The sequence below is a fragment of the Drosophila subpulchrella genome, unplaced genomic scaffold, assembly GCF_014743375.2.
Source record: "Drosophila subpulchrella strain 33 F10 #4 breed RU33 unplaced genomic scaffold, RU_Dsub_v1.1 Primary Assembly Seq44, whole genome shotgun sequence".
Taxonomy (NCBI): domain Eukaryota; kingdom Metazoa; phylum Arthropoda; class Insecta; order Diptera; family Drosophilidae; genus Drosophila; species Drosophila subpulchrella.
This window is the reverse complement of record NW_023665655.1, coordinates 1,192,452-1,219,782: the sequence shown is the minus strand read 5'-3', so window position 1 is coordinate 1,219,782 and position 27,331 is coordinate 1,192,452. Positions and strand designations below refer to the sequence as shown.

Sequence of the window (27,331 nt, the reverse complement as noted above, 5' to 3'; positions counted from 1 at the left end):
AACAAACAAGTATAACGAACTTTTTTATCATATGCCCATACATTTTTTCAGGAGCGTTGGCCAAGGACCCCGAAGACCCGGAAAAATGTTTGAGAAAGGCGAAAAAACAGAAATACTATCAATAATTGTCCCCTTTTTGAAAATCTGAATAATACGATTTAATTAAAATTGTATGTATTAGAAATTCTATATTTTCATAAGTGAAAACTCATTGGAAAAATTCTGAATTTCACAAGTGATTTCACTTGGGACGTGTCACTTGCAAGTGATTTCATAAGTGAAAACTCATTGGAAATACTCTGCATTTTACACCGGCATGTGACAAGCCATACGAAAAATGAGAATAAGGAACCAGTGAAATCCCGTGGGACTTCAAAAAATTTTCATTTGAATTTTCACTAGTGAAAATGCGGACATCCCATAAAATGTTCTATATGGAGCGTCACTTGTTCTTCACTTGTGCAAGAGGACATGTCCCACGGGACTCACAAGGTTATTCACAAGTGAAACTTGTGACAAGAGAAGGAAGCCTTAAACTACTAATTAACATAAGTAAAGACATCCTTTGAACATTCTATTTATTTGTATTTCTTTTTGCACCAGCAGATTCGTCTTTTTAAAATCCTTCAATTTTTCGTTGGTTACGAAAAACCCAGCTGCTTGACAGTAAGACCATGCATTGCGTGTGATCTTTAAGTACTGCGGCCACACTACAAAGAATAATATTTTTCGACTAGTGAAACTCTTAGCCGATCTGAATACTAGGCTATATCGCTATAACCGTCTAGCGCCAAAATTTGTAATTGTAAAAGAAAATTTTGCTTTGATTATCAATATCCATCTACATGCTAAAAATTGTTTAAACCATCCATTAAAAAGTTATAAGCAAATATCGACGCTGATGGCACAGTGTCAGGGTGTGAAATCTTGGGAAATGTATTGAAATTAAGCAAGACGGATAATACATTGGATAAGCGCTCTCCTACATCACAACTGTATAAGGGGTTGTCCATGGCGACCGCGATAGGCGGAAACGTCGGGCATCAGTTCCTGTCGGAAGCGCTCGTGGTTGCGGGAAAAATCATCCAGCGCTCTAACCCGTCGTAGCCGTCGCTCACCACTGCTTAAGGTGATATGGTTGTTGTTAATGGCTCCAACACTCTTTGCGTCGGGGTAAAAAACGTTTGTAGCAATAGCAGGGGCGGCTGTGGGGCGACGCTGTTCTCTGGGCGTTTCACTCGGTCTTCCGTTAACATTAGCATCTGCAAGTAAATAATATCTGTAGCCTGATATAGGGAATATTTAAGATTTTTTTAAAATTGTTTATAAAATCGGAGCACCGGATCTACCAAAACATTCTGCTAATTACTTAAAAAGCTAGTTTGGTTTTAAGCTAGGAAAATGTATTTTGGTTGTAAAAAAATTTATATCAAGCCTCTGAATAGAAATCCCTAGTAGGAGAGAGATTGCACCTGCTAACGAGAAACAATACGATTTGTAACTTTTTTCGGCCCAATACTAATCGAAGTATATACATTACTTTATACGGTCGAAAATATCTCCTTCTCTGCTTTAAAATTTTTTGACTAAAATTGTAATGCTGTCTGTACTGTGTAAAGGGATAAATGTCTAGTGTATTTATTTATGTACAATGTACATACGTTCTAATTTAGTGTACTAATATTAATGGACACTTATACGAACCTAGCATGACCTTCAACTTACCCTGCTGCATACGCGCATTGCCGGATCCAAAGTATCCATTAATAAACGGCAGGGGCGACATGATTCCATCCAACGAACTGTTGGGTGGAGGCGGTGCGGGTCTGTTGAAGGGATTCGTCCGTCTGGGTGGAGGCCTGGGCTTTGCTATCTCAGAGGCACTATGTGGTCCGTTAATAGCGTTGCCAAGAACTTCTGCAGATTTAAAAACGCAGATGATTAGGAACTTGGGTTCAACCACAATGCAGGCTCACTTTTTCTCAAACCCTCCATCTCGTTTAGCTGGCGCTTTAGCTCGGTTAGGATGATGCGCTTGTATTCGTAGCCGGCGCATGTGAGTGCCTTCATCCATGTCTCCATGCTTTCCTGGTTGTCGGCGGAAAGGATGTAGGTGCGGTTGCCGTTGAAGGCTATTTCGAAGCAGTAGTTATCCACTTCGTTTGAGAGCTCAATGGTGCATCCCTCGACAATGATAAGTCCCAATGGATCCTTGTCCACTCGCGACTCAAAGTAGAACAGCAAGTTGCCCTTAAGAACGAAGAAGCGTCTTTGAAAAGCCTTGTTGACCTCGCCCCGTTTGTTGAGGAAACCTGCACGGTGTTATGGTGATTATTAGTCTATGATTTTTAATAGACGAGAAGAAGAGCTCAAAACAGTAAGATACATTCCTTCCATGTCAAATGGCGGCGTTTTCGCAAAGACGTTCAGGGTCCTCTCGTTGATTTTCATGCCTGCATCCAAAGACAATGTAGGCGCAATTCTTTCGTTGATTATTGTGATATTCAGGTAAAATCGTAAGGCCGGAATAGACGCTACGCCCATAGCTGTTGGTCAGTACAGTGCTTCCATATCGATAACTGTTTATCGATTGTGTGTTGTTTTCCCCATTATGCCATTCCCAACAGAAGAACCTGTCAGATATTCATGTAAAAAGGTAAGGTCTAGTACTCACATGGATGAAAACCGAGCGCTAACTCTACGAGAAAGCAAGAGGCAAATAGTCGGCCTCTTCTTTAGAGGTGCGGAAACATCGATGATCGATGCATTTATTATTTTTCAAAAACATCGATGTTTATTGGAGTATCGATGTTTCTAGGGCCATCACTGTTTCAATGAAGACGAAAGCACGATAAAGGTTTGTAATTTGTTACATTCCTATTATGTTTATTAAAATGTTGAATTATTTGCTTGCAATTATAGGGAATTGTAATGGTGGTGTAGGCATGACGCTGCTTAAGTATTCTAACGATGGATAAATTATTAAAGCCTAGTACTCACATCGACGAAAACCGCGAGCTAACCATAGGAGTGAGCGAGAGGCAAACAGGCGGCTAAAGGTTTTCGTCGGGTCTGTTTTTCGGCGTGGTACTCAGATGAGCTATGGAAATACCAGAAAAAATACCAGATTTCGGGAGTGAATTTTCGATGAACGCCGTTAGCCACGGCCCAAAGAATAAGAAATTTACTCTTTGGCGGTGTTCGTGCAGAAGCGGTGGGGAATTTAAAAATTTTAAATGGAAGAAAAACCCCAAAAAAGGAGGTCAGTGCAGATGAAAAAGGATGCCTAATCCAAGCTGTTGCCCATTATTGTGGGATTTGACCGACAGGAAGCAATACCACAACAGGGGCAAATCCGCAGAATAGTTGAAGTGCTGGAGGAGATCCACTAGAGAATCCCAGTGGGAAGGAACATGGCGAGTGGGACTTCGCTCTCTACATGGACATCCTGCCGGGTGTGTCCTGGCAAAGAAAGTAAGATCTAGCCAAAATAATTTGGTTGCGTTTTACTAATAGAAGTATCTTTTCAGCAGAACCACCAGTAATATGATCTCCGAAGACCTCTCCATTAGGACTCCGCACACCATAACCACCAGCTACTTGGCAGCTTAAGCTGAGCTGGAGGACGCGCTGCCTTCTAAAGGGAGGAGAAAAATAGGGCGCCCGCTAGGGAACAGTTGGAGAAGCCATGTCCAGCCACTGCCAGGATGCTGGGCGACTTCCTGCATCATCAGCGGATCAACCCTGTTCCCAATCCGGCTCCCATTTCCTCAAGGTCCAATATGCCTATTGGGACTCGGAGCTGGACTGCGGTGGCGCGGGAAAGATGGCAAAGCAACTAATTTACATAAATAAAAACATTCGTTGAACATTCAATCTATTTTTAATTTAATATATTTGTGTACCAGCAGACTCCTCCTTTTTAAATTTCTCCAATTGATTTGTTTTCCGTTTGGCAACAAGCCCAGCTGCTTGTCAGTAAGACCGTGCTACATGCATTGCGGGTGAACTTTGAAAACTTCGGTCACACTATAAAGAATAAGATTTTTTTGACTAGTGAAACTCTTAGCCGATCTGAGTACTAGGCTTAAACCGTAACAAATTTAAAAACTGCCCCATACATGGCCAACTTTAAGCAATGTAGTTGATTTTGTTTTTCGTATTTCTTGAATGAATAAATGTTTTGTTTTTTATTTTAAATATAAAATCCATTGATATGTTTATTTAAGGTTTTAAAATTTAAAATAAAGCCTACTACTCACATCGACGGAAACCGCGAGATAACCATAGGAGTGAGCGAGAGGCAGATTCGCGGCTAACGCTTTTCGTCGGGTCTTTTTTTCAGCGCGGTACTCAGATGAGTTAAGGAAATACCAGAAAAAATACCAGTCTTAGCAAGTAAATTTCGATAAGCGCTGTTAACCGCGGCCCAAAGAACACGAAATGTAATCTTTGGCGGTGTTCGTGCAAAGGCGATGTGGAAACTAAAAATTAAAAATTTAAGGAAAACCCCAAAATCGTCTGCAGGAGGTCAGGGCCCTTAATTTTGGGATTTCACCGACAGAACGCAATACCACAATAAGGGCAGATCCGCAGAATAATTGAAGTGCTGGGGGAGATACACTAAAGAATTTCAGTGCGAAGGAACATGCCGAGTGGGTCTTTGCTCGATCTTCTACGAGCTCTCCATTGAGGAACCACCGGACTCTACCTCCACCAGCTACTTGGCAGCTAAGGCGGTGATGGAGGACGCGCCGGCTTCTATAGGGAGCAGGAAATAAGGTCGCCCGTTAAGGCATCAGGCGGAACAAACCCGTTTCCAACCCGGCTCCCACTTCCTCAGGGTCCAATATGCCTATTGGGATTTGGGGCCGGAGTGCAGATGGAAAGATGGCGAAGCATCCGAGGGACGAAAAAAAAGCCTTAAACTACTAATTTACATAAATAAAACATTGAACATTCCATTTAATTTTTTGTTAATTTCTTTGTGCACCAGCAGACTCTTCGTTTTTAATAAGCTCCAGTTGATTTCTTTTCTGTTTGTCCACATGTCTAGCTGCTTGACAGAAAGACTTCGGTCACACTACAAAGAAAAAGATTTTTCGACTAGTGTAACTCTTCGCCGATCTGAGTACTCACTCACTAAATCTGGTATTTTTTTTGGTATTTCCTTAGCTCATCTGAGTACCGCGCTGAAAAACAGACCCGACGAAAAGCTTTAGCCGCCTGTTTTCCTCTCGCTCACTCCTATGGTTAGATCGCGGTTTTCGTCGATGTGAGTACTAGGCTTAAATATTTATACTTTCGCTGTTCGTGCAAAAGCGGTGTTGAACCGAAAAATTAAAAATGGAAGGCCAAACCCAAACCGCCTGCAGGCGGTCAATGCAGACGAAAAAGGACGTCTTATCCAAGCCTTACCCAAGTTGCCCATTATTGTGGGACTTGACCCACAGGAAGCAATACCACAACAGGGCAAATCACCAGAATAGTGGAAGTGCTGAAGATAATCCAATCGAGAAGCCCTTTGGGATGGAACATAACGAGTGGGACTTCGCTCTTCACATGGATTTCCTGCCGGACGGGTCCACTCAAAACAAGGAAGAACGATATAGTCGAATACCTCGACTATCCGATACCCGTTACTCAGCTAAAGGGACCAAAGGGAGATGGAGATATGCAAGCAGCAAAGCGAGATTCTAATGCGCCACCTACCCGCTATCTCAATATGTGGTTATGTGGGCGGCAGACAGATTTAAGCGTTATGGGCGTTAGAGTGGGCATGTCAAACTTTTGCTGGGTCAATGGATAGGTATTGACGGGACTAATACATTCTAGCATGAAAATTGTGGGCGCCGCAGATTTGGGCGGATTGTGGGCGTAAGAGTGGGCGTTGACCTAAAGGTCAATCGATAGGTATTAACGAGACTTATACATTTCAGCTAACATTTTTTGTCTAGCAGGAAAATTGTTGGCGCCACAGGCTTGGTCGGTTTGTGGGCGTGGTAATTTTATTTTTAGGTCAATCGATAGGTATTGACAAGACCAATACATTTCAGGTAACATTTTTTCTAGCATAAAAGCTGTAGGCACCACTGTTTTGGGCGAATTATTCACTACAAAGAATACGATTGTTAGACTAGTGAAACTCTTAGCCGATCTAAGTACTAGTCTACCTTCACCACCAGTTGACTATCTGAAAATATATAAATACAGGTAATAACTTAAATTATAAACTCTTTTTTATTTATGTGCATACCTTCCTTAGTAATGTATCAAAAAAATCGAGTTGGTCAACAATTTTACTTAAAACAAGGAAGAACGCTATAGTCGAGTACCTCGACTATCAGATACCCGTTATTCAGTTAAAGGGACCAAAGGAAAATGGAGATTGGAAGCTGCAAAGCGAGATTGAAATGCGCCACCCACCGGCGGTAGACAGATTTAAGCGTTGTGGGCGTTAGAGTGGGCGTGACAAAGTTTTTTTTGGATCAATCGATAGGTATTGACGAGACCAATACATTTCAGTTAAAATTTTGTATCTAGCATGAAAATTGTGGGCGCCATAGGCTTGGGCGGGTTGTGGGCGTTAGAGTGGGCGTGGCATCTAAATCTGAAATCCCATTTCTCTATCCTTGATATTTTCCGTGATGTCCGCGTTCATATTTACGATTTTTTGAAGTTTGTGGGCGGTTTGTGGGCGTTAAAGTGGGCGTGGCAAACTTTTTTTTTATCAATCGATAGGTATTGATGAGAACAATACATTTCAGTTAAAATTTTTATTCTAGCATCAAAACTGTAGGAGCCACAGTTTTGGGCGGTTTGTGGGCGTTAGAGTGGGCGTGGCACTCTACTGAAACAAACTTGCGCTGCGTAAGAAGCTCAGGAATCTGCACGTTAAATCTCAATAGCCTAGCTCTCATAGTTTCCGAAATCTCAGCGTTCATCCGGACGGACATACAGACGGACATGGCTAGATCGACTCGGCTAGTGATCCTGATCAATTATATATTATTCTACTTTATGGAGTCGGAAACGCTTCCTTCTGCCTGTTACATATTTTCCGACGAATCTAGTATACCCATTTACTCTACGAGTAACGGGTATAAAAAGCAGTTAGAATCGTAAGCAAGGAAACACCCAAAGGGGTACTACGATTATAATTTGTTAAGACTCTCGTGTCGCCTCTTTTGGCGTTCAATAGTTCCTATACAATTTTAATGAATGGAACTCTCAACCTTGACCCGTTTGCTAATAGCAAACGCTGAAAGCACTCCACATGCTCGAAAAATCTTATTCTTTGTAGTGTGACCAGAGTTTTCAAAGTTCACCCGCAATGCATGTAGCATGGACTTACTGACAAGCAGCTGGGCTTGTTGTCAAACGAAAAACAAATCAATTGGATAACTTTAAAAAGAAGGAGTCAGCTGTTACACAAAGAAATTAAATTAAAAATATATGGAATGTTCAACGAATGTTTTTATTTATATAAATTAGTAGTTTGAAGCTTACATCTCGTCCCACGGATGCTTCGCCTTCTTTACCGCGCCACCGCAGTCCAGTTCCGAGTCCCAATAGGCATATTAGACCTTGAGAAAGTGGGAGCCGGATTGTGAACGAGGTTGTTCCGCTGATGCTGCAAGAAGTCGCCCAGCATCCTGGCAATGGCTGGCTATGGCTTCTTCAACTGTTCCCTAGCGCGCGCATTATTTTCCTCTTCCCTTTAGAAGCCAGCGGGTCCTCCAGCTCCGCTTAAGCTGCCAAGTAGCTAGTGGTGGTGGTGTACGGAGTCATAATGGAGAGGTCAACGGAGATCATATTACTGCCAACCAAATTCTTTTGGCCATGTCTTACACCGCCAAAGATCAAACTTCTTATTTTTTGGGCCGCGGCTAACGGCGTTCATTGAAATTCACTCGCTAAATCTGGTATTTTTTCTGGTATTTCCTTAGCTCATCTGAGTACTGTTATGTGCTAAAGCCTAGTACTCAGATCGGCTAAGAGTTTCACTAGTCGAAAAATCTTATTCTTTGTAGTGTGACCGAAGTTTTCAAAGTTCACCCGCCATGCATGTGGCATGGTCTTACTGTCAAGCAGCTGGGTTTGTTGACAAACGGAAAACAAATTAATTGGAGCAATTTAAAAAAGAAGAGTCTGCTGGTTCACAAAGAAATTAAAATAAAAATAAATGAAATTTTCAACGAATGTTTTTATTTATGTAAACTAGAAGCTTAAGGCTCCTTCTCTTCCCACGGATGCTTCGCCATCTTTCCCGCGCCATCTGTAGTCCAGCTCCGAGCTGGCCAATAATGGCTGGTAATGGCTCCTCCAGCTGTCCCTTGGCGGGCGACCTTATTTCCTCCTCCCTATAGAAGCCGGCGCATCCTCTATCTCCGCTCCATCACCAGCTGCCAAGTAGCTGGTGAAGGAGGAGTCCTCAATGGAGAGCTCGTCGGAGATCGAGCGATGTTCCATGTTCCTTCTCACTGGGATTCTTTAGTGGATCTCCTCCAGCGCTTCAACTATTCAGCGGATTTGCCCCGTTGTGGTATTGCTTCCTGTCGGTCAAGTCCCACAATAATGGGCAACAGATTGGATTAGGCATCCTTTTTCATCTGCACTGACTTTTAGCCGTTTTGAGTGTTTTTCTTCCATTTTTAATTTTTAAATTCCCCACCGCTTCTGCACGAACACCGCCAAAGATTAAATTTCTTATTCTTTGGGCCGCGGCTAACGGCGTTCATCGAAAATTCACTCGTGAAATCTGGTATTTTTTCTGGTATTTCCTTAGCTCATCTGAGTACCGCGCTGAAAAACAGACCCGACGAAAAGCTTTAGCCGCCTGTTTGCCTCTCGCTCACTCCTATGGTTAGCTCGCGGTTTTCGTCGATGTGAGTACTAGGCTTAAAGCCTAGTACTCAGATCGGCTAAGAGTTTCACTAGTCGAAAAATCTTATTCTTTGTAGTGTGACCGAAGTTTTCAAAGTTCACCCGCAATGCATTTAGCATGGTCTTACTGTCAAGCGGCTGGGCTTGTTGCCAAACGGAAAACAAATCAATTGGAGAAAATTAATAAGGAGGAGTCTGCTGGTACACAAAGAAAGTAAAATAAAAACAAGAAAGAACGCTATAGTCGGCTGGGCTTGTTGCCAAACGGAAAACAAATCAATTGGAGAAAATTAATGAGGAGGAGTCTGCTGGTACACAAAGAAAGTAAAATAAAAACAAGAAAGAACGCTATAGTCGAACGCTCGACTATCAGATACCCGTTACTCAACTAAAGGGACTATGGTTTGTCTTCAAACCAAGGTAAGTCCTGCTCTTAAGTAAAACACAGAACTTGGATGCTAATATATATTTGGTTTTTTGATACCCATCTATTCTGAGGAGTTTTCAGCGATGCCAGATGGCAGAAAACATGATCACCACAGTACTCCCCCTAGACTTCATGTTGTAAAACGAACAGGGAGTCTAATTGTACGACGAGGTCTTGAAGATTGGTTAACAGCAGTGGTCGTTGCGGTGGCTTCGATCCTGTTGCTGAAGTCACTGGATGGATTTGGGGGTGGAATAATTGGCTGCGGAGTTTCGTCAAAACGACCATCGTAAGGCGGTTAAAGGGATCCACGGACGGTGTCGTTGCGGAGGAAGACGTGAGTTGCCTGTTTCAGCTCTTTAAAAACAAATGGCTTTGAGGAGTCGTGATGTGCCGTGTGGATGGGCCGTATTTCTCGCATGATTTCCTCCAGTTCCTTTGCGAAGTCAGTTTGCGGTTGGAAATTGGACTTTTGATGAAAAAATTCTCCAGGAAGGCGAAGGGTTGTTCCGTACACAAGTTGTGCTGATGTTGTTTGGATGTCTGGCTTGAATGCTGAACGCAACCCGAGCAGGATCAGTGGAAGTTTTTGTGGCCAATTTACACGATTTTTGCACATAATGGCTGCTTTAAGTGTTCTGTGTCAGCGTTCGATGATTCCGTTTGCTTGTGGGTGATATGCTGTTGTGCGAAGGTGGTCTATTCCTAGCAGTCGTGAAAATTCATGGAACAATTGGGACTCAAACTGTTTGCCCTGATCCGTTGTGATGCGGGCTGGAACTCCAAATCTTGAGATCCACGAGCCGATGAGTGCAGACGCTACCGTGTTGGCGTGCATGTACTCGATTGCGATGGCTTCTGGCCAACGTGTAAACGGTCAATGATTGTTAAACAGTATCTATATTGACCTGATTGTGGTAATGGTCCGATGAGATCTAAATTGATGTGATCGAATCTTTGTGTAGGAAGCGTGAACTGCTGCAGCGGCGAGCGGACGTGTCTGGAAATCTTCGATTTTTGGCAAGGTGAACAGTGTTTTACAAAATGAGAAATCTCCTTGTGCATTGAGGGCCATACGAAGCGATGCTTGATAAGTTTTATAGTTGATCCAACTTCACTGTGAGAAATGTTGTGTAGTTTTCTGATGACGTTCTTCCTTAGAGGCTCTGGAACAAAAGGTCGCACGCTGGAAGTAGATAAATCGCAAACTATTGAGTTGGTAGAGTTGGGAATGCTGATTGACTTCAACTGCAAAGCAGTGGTGTTGTCGTTCAGTAGTCGTTTAAGTTCTTCGCAACTTGCTTGTGCGATGCTGAGTTGGTTGTAGTCGACAATTTCGCGTTCGATGGTTGAGATGCGGGAAAGCGCGTCAGCAGTAGTGTTTTCAATTCCAGCCACATGCACGATAGAGGTAGTGAATTGGCTAATGAAATCCAAGTGACGAAGTTGCCGTGGGGAGGCTTTTTCAGGTTTTTGCGAAAAAGCGTATACCAAAGGTTTAAGGTCTGTGCGAATGTCAAACGTTCTTCCTTCTAGCATGTAGCGAAAGTGTCTGAGGTATATAGCGAGCAGTTCTCGATCATATGTGCTATACTTGCGTTGCGTTTCAGTTAACTTTACACTGAAAAATCCCATTGGTTGAAACTGGCCGCTCACGACTTGATGTAGTACTGCTCCAACTGCGAAATCGCTTGCATCTGTGCAGAGAGAAAGTGGCGCAGAGGGTGCTGGGTGTACAAGTAACGTTGCCTCTGCAAGAGTTCGCTTACATTCACCGAAATCGTTGATAGTAGCGGCAGTCCAAGTGATTGGAGTTGAGTCATTCTTCTTATTTCCAGGGATAAGTTGGTTTAGCGGTGCCTGATGTTGAATTGCATTTGGCAAGAATCGCCTGTAGAAGTCAATCATTGCCAAGAACCTGCGTAGCTCCTTTGCGACTTTGGGCAGAGGGAAATCCGAAATGGCCTTTACTTTCTCTGGCAGTGGTTTGATGCCGTTTGAATCGATATGATGGCCTAAGAAATCGATCGACTTCTTTCCGAAACTACATTTAGCTGGATTTATGGTGAGGTTGAATTGGCGCAGTCGTTCAAATACTTTGCGGAGGTGAAGATGGTACTGCTCCATGGTAACTGATGCAACCGCGATGTCATCGACGTAAACGAAGACAAAATCCATCTCTGAGAATGCGGAATGCATGTATCGTTGGAATGTTTGCGCCGCGTTGCACAGTCCGAAAGTCATGTGGGTGAATTCGAATAATCCAAAAGGTGTAGTTATGGCCGTTTTGGGGATGTCTCGAGCCTCGATGGGAATTTGATGGTATGCTCGGTTTAGATCGATCTTTGAAAATACGTGCTTCCCGAAAAATATGTGAGTGCAGTCTTGAATGTGTGGTAAGGGATACCGATCTGGGGTGGTTTGGGCATTGAGAGCTCGGTAATCGCCGCATGGACGCCATTCACCACTAGCCTTACGGACCATGTGTAACGGGGAGGCGTAAGGGCTTTTTGACGCGCGGCAAACGCCGAGGTTGATCAGATACTGGAACTCACTTTTTGCTGCTTGGAATTTTTCTGGGGTAAGTCTTCTGGGCCTAGCGAATGGTGGAGAGCCTTTCGTTTCAATGCAGTGTGTAACGTTGGCGGTTGTTGCTTGAGGAGGAGATGAGTTAAGCTGTGTGATGTCCTTAAATTCTTCCAGTAGCTTGGAGAATCCGCAGTGCATGTTATATGTCCTGATCTCCGCAATTGATTGTTGGCTAAATATACCGCAGCATGATAGGCGTGTTTCGACATCAACTAACTTCGAGTTTTTAAGATCAACCAGGAGATTAAAGTGCTGCAAGAAGTCTGAGCCAATGATTGGGATTTTCGTGTCGGCTATGGTAAAAATCCATGTGAAAGGGCGGCGCAAGCCGAGATCCAGCGTAAGGCGGGTGGTACCATAAGTATGGATTGCTGTTCCATTGGCTGTGAATAGTGTTTGGTTATTATTAGCTTTGATGTCTCGATTAATTGTTTTTGGTGGTATAACAGAGACGTCAGCTCCAGTGTCGATGAGAAAACTTTTACCCGATTTGGAGTCCGGAACGAAGAGACGGTTGGAGGATGAAATTCTGCAGATGTTTACTTTAAACAATGGGTAGCGTTGTGAGGCATTTGCGTTACGACCGTCGGAGCTGCCCTGTTGATTTCCAACGGTGGAGCTTAGTTTTTTGAACTGTTGTTGGCATGGAAAGAGCACGGTTGGATGCAACGTTGGGCACTGTCTGCGTACTTGTTGTGGTACCAGCAAAATTGAGGGTTAGAATTGTCCCTGGATGGTGTGTTACTGCGGAAACTGTTGTTGCTGGGCGATCGATTGTAGCTCCGACCGCGTTGCTGATTGGTGGTGCCAAGGAGCTGACTCAGCTTGTTGTTGATCTGCTGTAGCATCTTGTCATTGTCATCCAGGCGCTTAATCAGCTGTGTGATGCGATCCTCCTGTGAAGCGTGGTGGGTTTTTTGCTGTGATACTGCACACATGTGATCTGAAGTGTCGTAGCTAACGGAATCCATCACAGCATCGGCAGCAGTTGCAAGCTGGTCGAGGGTGGTGTTGGGAGAGCTTTCGAGCAGACCTACGATTACAGCACGCGCGGGAGGTGGTAAGCGCTGATCCAGTAGCGACGTACAACCGATTCGTCATTGGTGGCGTTAGTTTGCTGTAGTTGGCTGAGTAGATGACTTGGACGACCGTCACCTAGTTGAATTCCTGTCGCAAGTCTGTCGAGGCGCACCATCTCTGATTCGGCAAATTTTGACAAAATTGCTTGCTTGAGGGTTGAGTACGGGTTTGTTTGTGGTGGGTTATTGACAATATCGTGCACTTGATCCAGGTATTTGGGATCAGCATACGCAATTACTGCTGCGTATTTCTCCTGTTCTTTGCGTGCACCGAGACCTTGCAGCAAAAACCAGCTTTCCAGTTTGATGAAAAACATTTCGATGTTGGTAATGGAATGTAGTTGAGGGAAGGGCATCTTGGCAAATACCGAGTTCACAGCACTAGCATCAGGAATTTGCTGTGGTTTCTGCGCGACGACGAGGTCTTCGTTATCCGGCATTGTTTGAGGTTATGTTGAAGTTCTGAGTAAGTCGAGGTGCGTTCGCTTTGATTGCAGATGTTTGAATCGTCTGGGGTCACCAATTATGGTTTGTCTTCAAACCAAGGTAAGTCCTGCTCTTAAGTAAAACACAGAACTTGGATGCTAATATATATTTTGTACTTTTTTATACTGAGTGATTGTTCAGAATTGAGATCTGTTTTCTTAATGGGCTTTTTAGCGTGGTTCTTCGAAGAGTGTGCCCAGAGAGGTTTTTTGATACCCATCTATTCTAAGGAGTTTTCAGCGATGCCAGATGGCAGAAAACATGATCGCCACAGGACCAAAGGGAAATGGAGATATGCAAGCAGCAAAGCGAGATTGAAATGCGCCACCTACCGGCGGTAGACAGACTTAAGCGTTATGGGCGTTAGAGTGGGCGTGGCAACATTTTTTTTGGATCAATCGATGGGTATTGACACGACCAATACATTTCAGTTAAAATTTTTTATCTAGCATGAAAATTGTGGGCGCCACAGGATTGGGCGGCTTGTGGGCGTTAGAGTGGGTGTGGCATATTCGAACAACAAACTTGCGCTGCGTACAAGGCTACGGAATCTAAATCTGAAATCCAGATATCCGCGTTCATACCTACGATTTTTTGAAGTCTGTGGGCGGTTTGTGGCCGTTAAAGTGGGCGTGGCAAACTTTTTTTATGTCAATCGATAGGTATTGATGAGAACAATTCATTTCAATTTAAATTTTTACTCTAGCATCAAAACTTTAGGAGCCACAGTTTTGGGCGGTTTGTGGGCGTTAGAGTGGGCGTGGCACTCTACTGAAACAAACTTGCGCTGCGTAAGAAGCTCAGGAATCTGCACGCCAAGTCTCAATAGCCTAGCTCTTATAGTTTCCGAGATCTCAGCGTTCATCCGGACAGACAGACAGACGGACAGACGGACATGGCTAGATCGACTCGGCTAGTGATCCTGATCAAGAATATATATACTTTATGGAGTCGGAAAAGCTTCCTTCTGCCTGTTACATACTTTCCGACGAATCTAGTATACCCTTTTACTCTACGAGTAACGGGTATAATAAATGGAATGTTCAACGAATTTTTTTTATTTATGTAAATTAGTAGTTTAAAGCTTCCTTCTCGTCCCACGGATGCTTCGTCACCTTTCCCGCGCCACCGCAGTCCAGCTCCGAGTCCCAATGGGCATATTGGACCTTTAGGAAGTGGGAGCCGGATTGGGAACGGGATTGATCCGCTGATGCTGCAGGAAGTCGCCCAGCATCCTGGCAGTGGCTGGCTCCTCCAACTGTTCCTTAGCGGGCGCCCTATTTTCCTCCTCCCTATAGAAGCCACCGCGTCCTCCAGCTCCGCTTAAGCTGCCAAGTAGCTGGTGGTTATGGTGTACGTAGTCCTAATGGAGAGGACTTCGGAGATCATATTACTGGTAGTTCTGCTAAAAAGATCCGACTATTAGTACAACGCAACCAAATTATTTTGGCCAGATCTTACTTTCTTTGCGAGAACACGCTCGGCAGGATGTCCATGTAGAGAGCGAAGTCCCACTCGACATGTTCTTCCCACTGGGATTCTCTAGAGGATCTCCTCCAGCACGTCAACTATTCTGCGGATTAGCCCCTGTTGTGGTATTCTTCCTGTCGGTCAAGTCCCACAATAATGGGCAACAGCTCGGATAAGGCGTCCTTTTTCATCTGCACTGACCTCCTTTTTTGGGGTTTTTCTTCCATTTAAAATTTTGAAATTCCCCACCGCTTCTGCACGAACACCGCCAAAGATTACATTTCTTATTCTTTGGGCCGCAGCTAACGGCGTTTATCGAAAATTCACTCCCGACATCTGGTATTTTTTCTGGTATTTCCTTAGCTCATCTGAGTACCGCGCTGAAAACAGACCCGAAGAAAAGCTTTAGCCACCTGTTTGCCTCTCGATCACTCCTATGGTTAGCTCGTGGTTTTCGTCGATGTGAGTACTAGGCTTAAACGATAAAAATATGCACAAATTGTGAATTTAGCAAGGCTGTTTACATTTAGACTGATAACGATAGGCGAAAAATCGATACACGACTATCGACGACTCGTGAGTTCAGGGAGTCGTGCAGCTTAGTCAAATCATGGAACTGGTTCCTTAAACCGGATAACTCCCAAATGAACCATGGTTTAAATCCGAAAAGTTTGAGTGGTTTTTGGCGGACAGAGGCTTGGAAAAGTGAGACGGTTCTGTTGGAAAAAAAAATATAATATTAGAAGTCAAGTTCCTACCCTGTGAGTGATAAAAAAATCCTTGTTGATGTGAGTGGAGTTAAAATATAAATATTTATATAATATTCCGTGAGGGATAAGCCTGGATCATACATAAGGAGAGACGAAGACCAGCCACCAGGAGGAGATACACATTTTCGACAAGAAAATTGGCCACTCATCCCCGGGTGGCCACAGGTTTTTATTCGCCCCTTAAAATTATATTTGCCATACAGAATTAGCAAATTGTTCCCGAAAACTGCAAGCGGCAAAAAAACCAGCAAGCCGAAAATTAAAATATAAAAAATTGAGACTGATATCTTTGATTATGTAACCCGCCCAAACTAATTTATTCCTACTTATATCTGTTTAATTTATTTATTTATTTAACCTATTTATTTACACCAGCCCAAAACTATTGGAATATTGTTTATTGTTATTTATTTATTTATTTATATATATATGTGTTCCCTGTAAAAGTTCGGTATCGTAGGTAGGATTATTAAATGTTAAAATTTAAGAGAAAATTCTGAATTATAATGTGAAAACGAAATGAAGTCGTGTGAGTAGAAATTCGTGTTGGGGGTGAGATAAGTTAGACGAGGTAGCACGACCCACAAGGCAGAACTGGGAGATGTGTCCAAAAGAATGTTGAAGGATACACTCATGGTTGGGAGGGACTCCAGGACCCCGATAAGAGCTGTGTTGTCCAGTCCAGATGTTCAAGAAAAATCCGTCGTGAAGATTGCTGTTGTCCGAGTTTGAATTTCCGTTTCCTTGGGACTTTCGATGACTAGCCGGCATCTACACTGCGCGAAAAGCAGGACACGACAGTACCGCGCTGAAAAAAGAAAGAAAGAAAAGCGTTAGCCGCGTATTTGCCTCTCGCTCACTCCTATGGTTAGCTCGCGGCTTTCGTCGATATGAGAACTTCTTGCGCAGCGCAAGTTAGTTTCATCAAGGTGCCCAAAACTGCCCAAAACTGTGGCTCCTACAGTTTTGTTGCTAAAATAAAAATTTAAACTGAAACGTATTGTCCTCATCAATACCTATCGATTGACAAAAAAAATGGTTTGCCACGCCCAATAAACTTCAAAAAATCGTAAGTATGAACGCGGATATCTCGAAAACTATGAAAGATAGAGAATTGGGATTACAAATTTAGATTCCGTAGCCTTGTACGCAGCGCAAGTTTGATACGCGAATATGCCACGCCCACTCTAACGCCCACATACCTGAGCAAGAAGCTCAGGAATCTGCATGCCAAATCCCAACAGCCTAGCTCTTATAGTTTCTGAGATCTCAGCGTTCATACGGACAGACAGGCAGGCGGACAGATGGATATGTCTAGATCGACTCGTCTAGTTATCCTGATCAAGAATATATATATTTTATGGGTTCGGAAACTCTTTCTTCTGCCTACATACTTTCCGAAGAATCTAGTATACCCTTTTACACTACGAGTAACGGGTATAATAAACGCTACAACCACAAACTACAACTACAAAACGCATTTTATTTTTTCTAATTCTTAGAGTTTCGCGATTTGGGTCCTGTATTTTATACATGTATTAATTCCGACTGTTTTTTAAGTAGGCTTAATTGTTCTTACACCATTTTTCGAATATAAATATGTAAAAATAATGGCTTATCTTAAATATATCTTATCTGTTATCCTCGTATCGCTGGTACTGTCGCCGCTACCGTTGCTGCCGCTGCTTTAGGCGATGCTGTTGTAGTTGTTGTTGCTGCTGTATATGCTTCTGCTATCGATGCTGTGGCTGCGTTTTATATAGTTATTTTTACCGAGCAAAAGTGAACTAATTTTCTGTAAACTCGGATTGTGTCGTTATAGAACTCCGTATTATTTAGCGCACTATTTTTCAAGACAACTTTATTACTGATGTTTAAGGTCTCAAGCACGCCTTACCACACCTTTTTTACCTTTGTAAGCCGGGGGGTAGCGGGGTACGGCGCTGGCAGAACGGCGTGGGAGGCGACGGCGGGAATCAGCGGCGACGGCGGGACCTGATGCGCGCTGGGCTTCGGCGTAGGGCTGCTGCTGCGGCTGGCGGGCGTCGGAGGCGGCGATCTGCTTCGAAGCTGTAGGGGAGAAAACACACGCTGCGCGAAGTGCCCCTTGACCGAAAAGTATTGACGCAAAAAAGTTAACTTGTAAAGTAGGCGGGGGTACGACCGCGGTTTATTCACTTGAACTCCAAAATCGAACTACTTAAGTCTAAGCTCAGTTCCGCGCTCCAAAGCGCAGCGGAGACTTTACGGAGGGGAGCTGGGAACAAAGCGGGAGAGCGGGAGCGCGAGAGAGCGGGAGAGCGGGAGAGCGGTGCAGTTGGATAGCGGGTCCGGGGTCCAGATTCGCCGGACAGTGGGCCTGAACATTCTGCCCCCCTTGCAATCGCTAGCGTTGCAAAAAGAGACGGAACCCCGGCCAGTCGCCTACGCCTTAAGCCTGCGTACAGTCGCCGGAGAGGATCCACCCGAACACCGTCTTCTGGGCTACTGGCAGTCCCTCGTCGACCATGTGGAAGCCCGGCTGTATCACCTTCGGGTAGACGCCCGCGCCCAGGATTAAGGAAATGGTGGCTGGCCGATGGAAACGCTCATCCGCGAGCGGTAGCTCCTTAAACTTCTTGACTACGCTCTCATTGAGCGTACGGATGGGGGTGCGGATGCGCACGTTCGGCTCGATCTTGAGGACCACCTCCAGCTCGATGGCCTCGTCGACCCTCGACCGAATCCTCGCCGTGCAGATGCTCTCATCGCCCACGTTCGTTGTCGCCAAACGAAACGCGGCGGCCAGGGATGCATCGGGGTGCACGGATCGATGAGTGCGGCGGTGTCGAACGTCTTCTCCCCGGTCCCGACGATCACCAAAGCAGTCGGGAGGACGTTGACGCTATGACGCTGGAGAAGTGCCGCGAGCGACGGAGCTGGTGTCGAGGATGCTGAGCGCGGTGGAGGGGCAAGCGTTTGGCGAGTTGGCGGATCTTGCCGGAGCGAACGCTGCTTAGAAGCGGGCTGTTGCTTGGAGCCGGACTTTTTCCGCGAAACAAGTTCGTGCATGTGGAGCAGCGTGTGATGGTTCCGGTCGCACGTTCTGCACCGGTCACCGCTACGACAGCTCCCAGTGGAGTGCTGGTGTGCGAGACGGTTCGCGCAGTACTTGTTTATAAGAACTGCCCGCAGCCGCTTCTCTGCGCTCAGCTTTAGGAACCTCTGACCCTTCCGAAGAGGATGGATTCCGCGGCAGACTCGGCATCGGTAGGACTGAGTACCTCTAGTACGTCTGCTATCCAAAGCCTGAGCGCTACGTGGACGGGGAGCCATTTTCCTGTTTAGAGTGTGGATAAGGAAAAAAAAAACAGGGCTGATTAACAATGACGTGGATAATGGCTACGGACTAAGGTGTGTAAGAAACGCGGCTCGTTACGAGGTAGTTTTGGGCGGCTCTCTTGGAAGAAGAACCACCTTGGTCACTGGACGTTTGATAATGCCGCGTGTCGTACGAATGTCGACTACGCGGACATTGCCATCGGCTCCCGGAAAAAAGGAGTCTATTCTGCCGAGTCGCCACTCATTTGAGGGCAAATTGTCATCCTTAATGACGACCAGATCGCCGACACGCAGATTTTCTGTGGGGACTTGCCACTTGTTGCGCTTGTGGAGCTCCTTAAGGTACTCATCCTTCCATCGAGTGCGGAATTGCTGATGGAGAGACTTTAAGTGCTGCCACCGGTTCAAAATGGACTTGGATTCGCCATTTACTTCAGGTTCCACTATGGATAGAAGAGGTCCACCAACAAGAAAGTGCCCTGGTGTCAACGCTAAGAGATCAGTTGGATCCTCGGACATGGTATATAGCGGTCTGGAATTCAGACAAGCTTCGATTCTCGCTAGGAGGGTGGACAGCTCTTCAAAGGTGTACTTCCGTGTAGCGGTGGACTTGTAAAACAAGGTCTTGAAGCTCTTGACACCAGCTTCCCATAGGCCTCCCATATGGGGTGCCCTAGGAGGAATGAACTGCCAGGTGAGCTGCTGATGACTATACGCATCGGTCACAGACTCCTTAACGGCTTGCAGGAAGTGTCGGGAAAGCACGGTGGAGGCGCCGACGAAGGTCTTTCCATTGTCGGACTGGACTTGGCGAGGACACCCTCTTTTAGATACGAAACGAGCGAAAGCGTCTAGAAACTTTTCAGTCGTTAAATCGGATATAGGCTCTAGATAGATGGCCTTTGTAGAAAAACAGAAGAAAAACCAACACATACCCTTTTGTAATGAGACAAGCTCTTCAGGTATAATTTTTAATGTCAAACGGGCCGGCGTAGTCCATCCCTGTGTACGTGAACGGACGGGAAAAAGACACTCGCTCTTTCGGAAAACTTCCCATCATCTGGACTTGCAATCTTGCAGGAGTTAACCACTGCCTTCACCAAGTTCTTTATTCTCGGAACCCAGTATCTGGACCGCGTGAGACGCACCACTAACTGGTTACCACCATGTAATGAAATGAGATGTGTGAATTTTACCAGAAGCCGCGAGAGTGCACATTCGTACGTTAGGATTATCGGATGTCGTTCATCATACCTCAAACTGTCGGAAGCCGTTACGCGGCCGCATGCCCTGATTAACCCTTTCTTGTCTAGAAAGGGGTTCAGGGAGAGAATCGAACTCGCCGCGGGCAAAGGACGCTTCTGACTCAAGCAGCGGTATTCTTCAGAAAAATACCTGCGCTGAGTGCAAATTGTCATGAGCTGTTCCGCGGCGGCAAGGTCCTAGGCCTCTAGACGGACCCCGGAAAGCGGTGATTATCTTCGACATCGCTGGACAAATCGATGGACATACGCGAGGACCCGCAATGCATTATCTAATTTGGAAAAGCGATCTAGGAAATCTTCTGTCGGCATAGACGCCACATGGGCTTTGACGGCACGCTTTTCGATCTCGGTCACCGGCAGGTCGGTTCCCTGGCTGGGCCAAAGATCGCGTGGACGTTGCAGCCAAGTGGGTCCATGCCACCAAAGCGGGTTATCCACCAGCTCTTGGAGGGAACTCCTCGACTAGCCAAATCAGCTGGATTATGTTCGGATTGAACGTGTGACCAATTGACTGCCTCTGTGGAATCGGTGATCTTTGTCACCCTGTTGGCAACGAACGTTGTTCAATGGCACGCTGGTTTGACTAACCATGCTAGCACAATCGTGGAATCGGTCCAACAATGGAGTTTTGAGGTCAGCCTCGGCATATTAGGAAGAATGGCTTCGGCCATCTCAGACAAAAGGAAACCCCACATAACTCCAGCCTGGGAAGGGACACCGTTTTGACTGGCGCCACACGCGTCTTGGCCGTGAGCAAGTGCACCATCGTCTAATGGCCCACCTCTACGCGCACATAGATCGCAGCACCGTATGCATTTTGCGAGGCGTCACAGAATCCGTGATGCTCTACGCGGAACTCTGGTCGGAAGGAAACCCATCTGGGTATTCTGACCTGGTCTAGGACGGAATAGCTCTGGAGAATGCTGTTCCACCTCTGGCACAGCTCAATTGGAAGTTTATCGTCCCAACCTAGATCCTGAAGCCAAATCACTTGCATAAAGATTTTGGCACACACAACAAATGGAGCGAGCCAGCCTGCTGGATCAAACAACTTGGCAATTTGGGAAAGGACTTGGCGCTTTGTGGGAGAGATTTCCGTTGCTAAATCTGGTGGGACGAAAAAGAATTCGTCGGACGTCGCCTTCAAGCCGAGAGTTTTGGCTGTGCTCTCAGTGTCGATTTCGAGGAAGTCTGTTGTCAGAAGATGATCGCTTTGGATATGGGCTAATATTTCTTTGTGGTTGGAGGTCCATTTTCTTAATGAAAAGCCCGCGGAATCTAGAGCACTTTGTAGCTCGCGAACAATGAGCTTAGCGTCCTCGGCGGAGTCAGCTCCCGAAAGGATATCGTCTACATACATATGATTTCGAATGACGTTGCTCGCTCTTGGATGGCTGAGCTGCACGTCAGTTGCCAGTTGTTGCAGGACTCGAATGGCCAGGAATGGCGCGCAATGGACTCCAAAAGTTACCGTCTGTAATTCGAAATCTCGAATGTGCCCCTCGCTGTTTCGCAATAAGATGCGCTGGAACGGGGAATGCTTCGAATCTACCCATATCTGCCGATACATTTTCTCGATATCGGCACTGTAGACGTATCGGAAATATCGCCACTTCAGGATCTGGATAGTTAGATCGGGCTGTAAGACTGGACCAGCATGAAGGATATCATTTAAACTGACCCCATTCTCTGAAGGGTTGGAGGCATTGAAAACCGCACGTAACGTGGTGGTTGTACTTTCCAGTTTGAGCACGGCATGATGCGGAAGGTAATAACTGAAGAATTATGGGTAGAACGGACTTCTTTCATGTGATGGAGGTCGAGATACTCTTGAATCACGGAGTCGTATTTGGCTTTCAGCTGACCGTCCCTCTTTAGGCGTTGCTCGGTTCTTAGGAACTGCGACAACGCGGAGGATCTGGAGTGACCGAGGGCGGATTTTACGTTTTAGGGATCACGAAACGGAAGTTTTACGACATACCTGCCGTTATCGTCTCTCGTAGTCGTTCGGAGAAAATTTTCCTCACATGTCAAATCTGAAGATTTTGTCACTTTTACTGGCAGATCCTCCACCTCCCAAAATTTGGTGAGAAGCCTATCCAGGGACGACCGTGTGGGAGATTCGTGTGGAAAAAACGGAAATCTGATTTTCCCTTGGAGCAGGAACGGGTCCTGTTAGGTTCCACCCGAAAATGGTTTCTTGACCGAGGAGAGAGCCACAAATGTTCGGCCGGGTGCCGCTTAGGAGAATGAATGGCAGTATGTCGGCCCCGACTAGAATATCTATCTGTGCGCTCTCGTAGAACTTTGGATAGTGCGTTGAAGTTCTCGGATAGCTGACCCAGATTCCTGATTAACGGACTGCACACCGAAAAGTATTTTTAATTGGCTATTTACTAACAACCGCTTGTTTTCGAAACGCTCAGTTAGGTTAGCCCAAGCTGAGCGAAAGCCATCGTTAGTAAGGGGGGAGTTCGACACTGTCGCCACTTGTTTTGGCATTCAGGTGAAACAGTTTTTTGTTTGTTTATATAAATGGCCGTAAACAGATCCCTAATGGTCGGCCACCGCAGATAATCTCCGGTGAAAACCTCGGTATCGCACGGAGGCAGCCGACAGCCAGAGGAAATGTAAGCCTGGGTAGGAACAGCTTGAACTTGGGGAGCCTGGGCTATCATATCCGCGATCTGAGCCCCACATCTCTCGTAAACGGAATAGCAGTAGCCTTATTTAGCTTTGAGAACTGGCAAACTATCAGCTGCACTATCTCCGGCTTCTGCTAGGCACCCGGTGCATTCATCGTATTCTGCCTTGATGCGGTCCCATAACGCGCGTATTTCTTCGCGGCGGATGTTTAGCATGGACAGAGTAGGAGGGATCGGCGAAGGAGTGTTTGTTATCGATTCAAACTCACTCAGCCGATCTGAGACCTCAATGAATTTGCTTAGAGCAATTTGGGAAGGTGTCAGTGCCATTTGGACGTTTCCACGGGTGACCTATTTCGGGGCGACGAGGACTTAGCGGTTAGTTCGGGTGTGGGCGGATCTACGGCTATGCCTGGAACTACGGCAGGTGGAATAGACAACTTGTTGTTATCACTTCCAACGGACATTTAAAAAAGGTGACCTGAGATGAGAATCTGCTCGCCCTTGTTTCTGTCGAATAAATAGGAAACCTGGCCCACTTCTGGAACAGTGGAACGAGGTGTCGACAAAAAAAGTAGTGGATCGGAGAAATAGAAAATTGGAGCAAGTACCGACCTGGTTTACTTTGCGGAAATAAACCCAATAATACGATTAGGAACGGTGAGTAAGGAGTTCGAATATCACCCGTTGAGAATTAATACTATAATATTTAACCCTTTTGGTATATGTATATTGGAATTGGGGTCAAGTTTGGTATATTTTATTTTTTTTTTGCTGGTATTTTTTGTGTTAATATATAGTCCCCGGTGGAGTAATTGTAATATTTCTCCTTTATTTAAACTTCTGAATGAAGAAAAAATACCAAAATATTCCGATAAGTTGTTGGCCGGAGGATGCGATCGGTTGATTATTTAGTATTAGAGTATTGTTTCAATTTAATTTAATATTCGGAGGGAAAAAGTACTAAGAATATACCGAAAAAATTGGTGGACGGAGGATGCTATGCATGCGGTGGAGTGCTGGTATTTTTTGGGTTTGGAAAAAATACATTTTACGGAGTAAATACCAAATACCGAAAAAAAAACTAAAAAGTTTGATGGTAAATAAAACACAAGACAAAAAATTTTCACGTCGGTTTGTGTAATTTTTATTTAATTATTTTTGACCGGATGGCCGACGAAAAACTTTAATAAGTCGGAACGGGATGGTGGAGTTAAAATTATATGTGAATGTATGTAGATATGGGCACGTATGTAGATATTTGTATATATGTAGATATTTGTATGTATGTAGATATTTGCATGTATGTAGATATTTGTATATATGTAACTTTCGCCGGTTTTAAATTTATTAAATAATTATTGCCGGCGGGGTATGTGATGTTGTGGACGTTTTCGATTTATTTGTGTGTGGACTGTATTTGGAAAAACGAAAAAATATGTGCAAGTACTTTAGCGGCTGCGGATATACAGTGAGAAAATCTTGGAAAGTTTTGGGGGCCTGAATTGGCAGAACACTGGAAATTAAATAATTCTCACTGTATGCTTGGCTTATATTTGCACAATATTTTCTCTAAGCTTGAAATATTTTTTCTCGATTTTATATAAGTGTATGTATGTATATGTGAGTGGCCAAATGCAATTAAAAAAGGAGTCGGAAAAAATTGGCAATATGGCCGCACGTTGCAAAAGGAAAATCGAAGAAAAAAAATGGCGAAGCAATTTATTAATTGCCGTTGTCGGATTTAATCGGACTTGGATTTTGGACAAATCGTACAGAAAGTCAAACGAATTATATTTTCGAGTGGCTGACTGCAGATTGGCAACTAGCTCCTTATGACTCGATGCGTCGACTCCGTTCTCGACGCCTAAGATCCTTCAGGATGAAAGCGGCCATGTTGGCTATCGCATCCCACTTGCTTTGATCTTCCAGCATGCAGCTGATCACGTTGTCCGCTGTCAGGTTACAAACGGCTGTCGTTTCAGCTTCGGCTCGGTCCCTAGCGTATAGGGGGCAGATGAATAGCGCGTGCTCCGCGTCTTTGATGCTTCCTGTGCCGCAGTGGTCGCAGTAGGGGTTTGGCTCGTGCTTAAACCTATGCAGGTATTCCTTAAAGCATCCGTGCCCGGAGATCATCTGCGTGAGGTAGAAGTCTACCTGTCCGTGTCGTCTCTGCAGCCAGGGGGTTAGACTGGGAATTAGCCTGTGCGTCCACCGCCCTGTGGTCGCATTGTTCCACCTCCTTTGCCATGCCTCGATCGTGTTACTGCGCTGGGTCCTGCTTCCTGTGTTCCCAGTTCTTCGTTCTGCCACTAGCAGGTCTACCGGTATAGTACCGGCTACCACTAGCGCGGCTTCCTCAGATACCGTGCAGAAGCTGCTTGTGATGCGCTGTAGACAGCTTTGCACTGGCGGCTGTATGATGCGGTCTTCATAGCTTCGGCCCATATGGGCGCGGCGTACATTATGATAGATGTCACCACTGTCGCTATAATTCTTCTGCTGTGCTGCTTTGGTCCTCGAGTATTGGCGTCATTCTTGAGATGGCTGCAGTCGATCTGGATGCTTTGGCTGCTGCATACGATAGGTGCGTCTTAAACGATAACCTGTGGTCGATCAGTACTCCAAGATACTTGATTGAGGCGCTTGTTTCTATTGGAGTAGATCCGACTCGTATTGTGGCCTTCTCCACAGTCTTCCTGCTGCTTATGAGCACTGCCTCCGTTTTGTGCTCGGCGTCTGCTAGCCCGTTGTCTGCGAGCCAGCACATAAGGGTGTCTATCGAGAGGCTGCATCTATCCGTGATCTCATCGAGGGTTTTCGCTACCGTTACCAGCGCTATGTCGTCCGCAAATCCCACCACTGTGCATCCTTCGGGTAGTGCCTGCCTTAGGATCCCGTCGTACATGACGTTCCACAGTATCGGGCCCAGGACTGAGCCTTGAGGTACTCCTCCTGTCACCAGGTACTCGTGCTCTCCGGCATCAGAGGAATATGTGAGCACTCTGTCCTTGAAGTAGTCCGCTACGAGGTCGATCAGGTAGTTCGAGATTCCCATGCGATGAAGAGCCTGCAGGACAAGGTTCCAGTTGGCAGAGTTGAAGGCATTCTTGACGTCCAGGGTGCAGACGAGGCAGTACTCTTTTGAGCCACCTAGCCACCTTTCTCCTTCAATTGCGTTAGCAGCCAGTTGGGTGACCGTTTGGATCGCGTCAATAGTGCTTCTTTTTCTCCGGAAGCCAAACTGGTGGTCCGATAGCGCTCTAAGTTGGTCGAGTTCTTTTTCAAGGTGGGTGCAGATTATGCGCTCGAATATCTTCCCCGTTGTATTCTGTATGTCTGGGTCTGTATGAGGATGCGTCGTCGTTCAACTTGCCCGGTTTTGGGATAAGCACTAACCTTTGACGCTTTCAACCCATGGGGAAGGTTCGTTGGCTGAGACACATGTTGTACATCTCCGTGAATATACCAGGGAAGTTTTCCACCAGCGTGTGCAGTGCAGCATTGGGAATGCCGTCGGGGCCAGGCGCTTTTTCGACTTTGGTTTTCCTTAGCGCAGCCAGGACTTCGGCTTCGCTGGTGAGAGCAGTATCGCCTTCCCCGGTAGCTTGCCAGGTAAGGGGCGGCTGGGTGGGGAACAGGGTGGACACTATTTGGCCAAGCTGTAAGTGGCCGGTAGGGGTCGGCTGTCTGTTGAGCTTACCCATGACCATCCTGTATGCTGACCGGAATGGTTCTGCATCCGCCGCTTCGCACAGCTCCTGGAAGCATCTGGCTTTGCTAGCTTTAATCGCGTTCTTCAGCACCTTTCTCTTGGCTCTGTAGGTCAAGGAGGATGGTTCCCCGCTGCGTCGTACTGGCGCTGCCCCATGTTGTGGACCATGCGTTGAAATCACCTGCGATGAGGATAGGGGATCTACCGCGTGCGTCATCAGCGATCTCCTGCATTATTGTTCTGAACTCGCTAATGTGTGCGCTCGGGGCTGTAGAATTTTATCCCTTTGATCTTCGCTCTGGTGTATCCCGTCCTGGAAGCCCTTTGCGATAGGTGTCCAGGGTGCTGCCCGCAGCTCCATATTGCTGCTCTGCCGTCCGAACTACGTTGCCATACGCCTTCGTGCTTGTCCTTGTAGGGCTCGCTGAGTATTGCCACCTCAGCCTGCTGCTCGATGACCGTCTGTGCTAGCAGGTCCTGCGCCGCTCTGCAGTGGTGTAAAAGGCCATCTGTCTCTATGTAAGGCGAAAGTCCATAAATTGCACTGTCTTTTAACAGCACTTTGTTGTTTCGCTATGACGTGATCTCATTTGCGAATGCCTCTTGCTGGACCAATCTATATATCTAAATCTACGATTTCGGCATCAGATAGTTCGTCGGCAGTCAAAGATCCTCTCT

At 45.7% G+C, this 27,331-nt stretch overlaps 1 protein-coding gene across 2 annotated transcripts; it reads right to left on the bottom strand.

Moving 5' to 3' along the window:
* Positions 1-890: 890 nt before the first annotated feature.
* Positions 891-2,801, bottom strand: LOC119562408 (sesquipedalian-1). Of its 2 annotated transcripts, XM_037875601.1 has the most exons (5): positions 2,675-2,801; positions 2,391-2,579; positions 1,977-2,312; positions 1,726-1,917; positions 891-1,262 (listed from the first exon to the last, which is right to left on the bottom strand). In XM_037875601.1, exons 2-5 carry the CDS (start codon positions 2,542-2,544, stop codon positions 988-990), a joined length of 957 nt encoding a protein of 318 aa, XP_037731529.1. In that variant the 5' UTR covers positions 2,545-2,579; positions 2,675-2,801; the 3' UTR covers positions 891-987. The 2 variants fall into 2 exon arrangements, with proteins under 2 accessions (XP_037731529.1, XP_037731530.1); XM_037875602.1 differs by lacking the exon at positions 2,675-2,801 and having other exon boundaries at positions 1,726-1,914; positions 2,391-2,661.
* Between the last annotated feature and the right edge of the window lie 24,530 nt (positions 2,802-27,331).

Coding starts and splice junctions, on each gene's coding strand:
- LOC119562408 (XM_037875601.1), bottom strand. CDS start 2,544: ATGGGCGTAGCGTCTATTCCGGCCTTACGATTTTACCTGAATATCACA. Junction 2,313..2,390: donor GCCGCCATTTGACATGGAAG/GAATGTATCTTA, acceptor AACACCGTGCAG/GTTTCCTCAACAAACGGGGC. Junction 1,263..1,725: donor CAATGCGCGTATGCAGCAGG/GTAAGTTGAAGG, acceptor ATTTACTTGCAG/ATGCTAATGTTAACGGAAGA.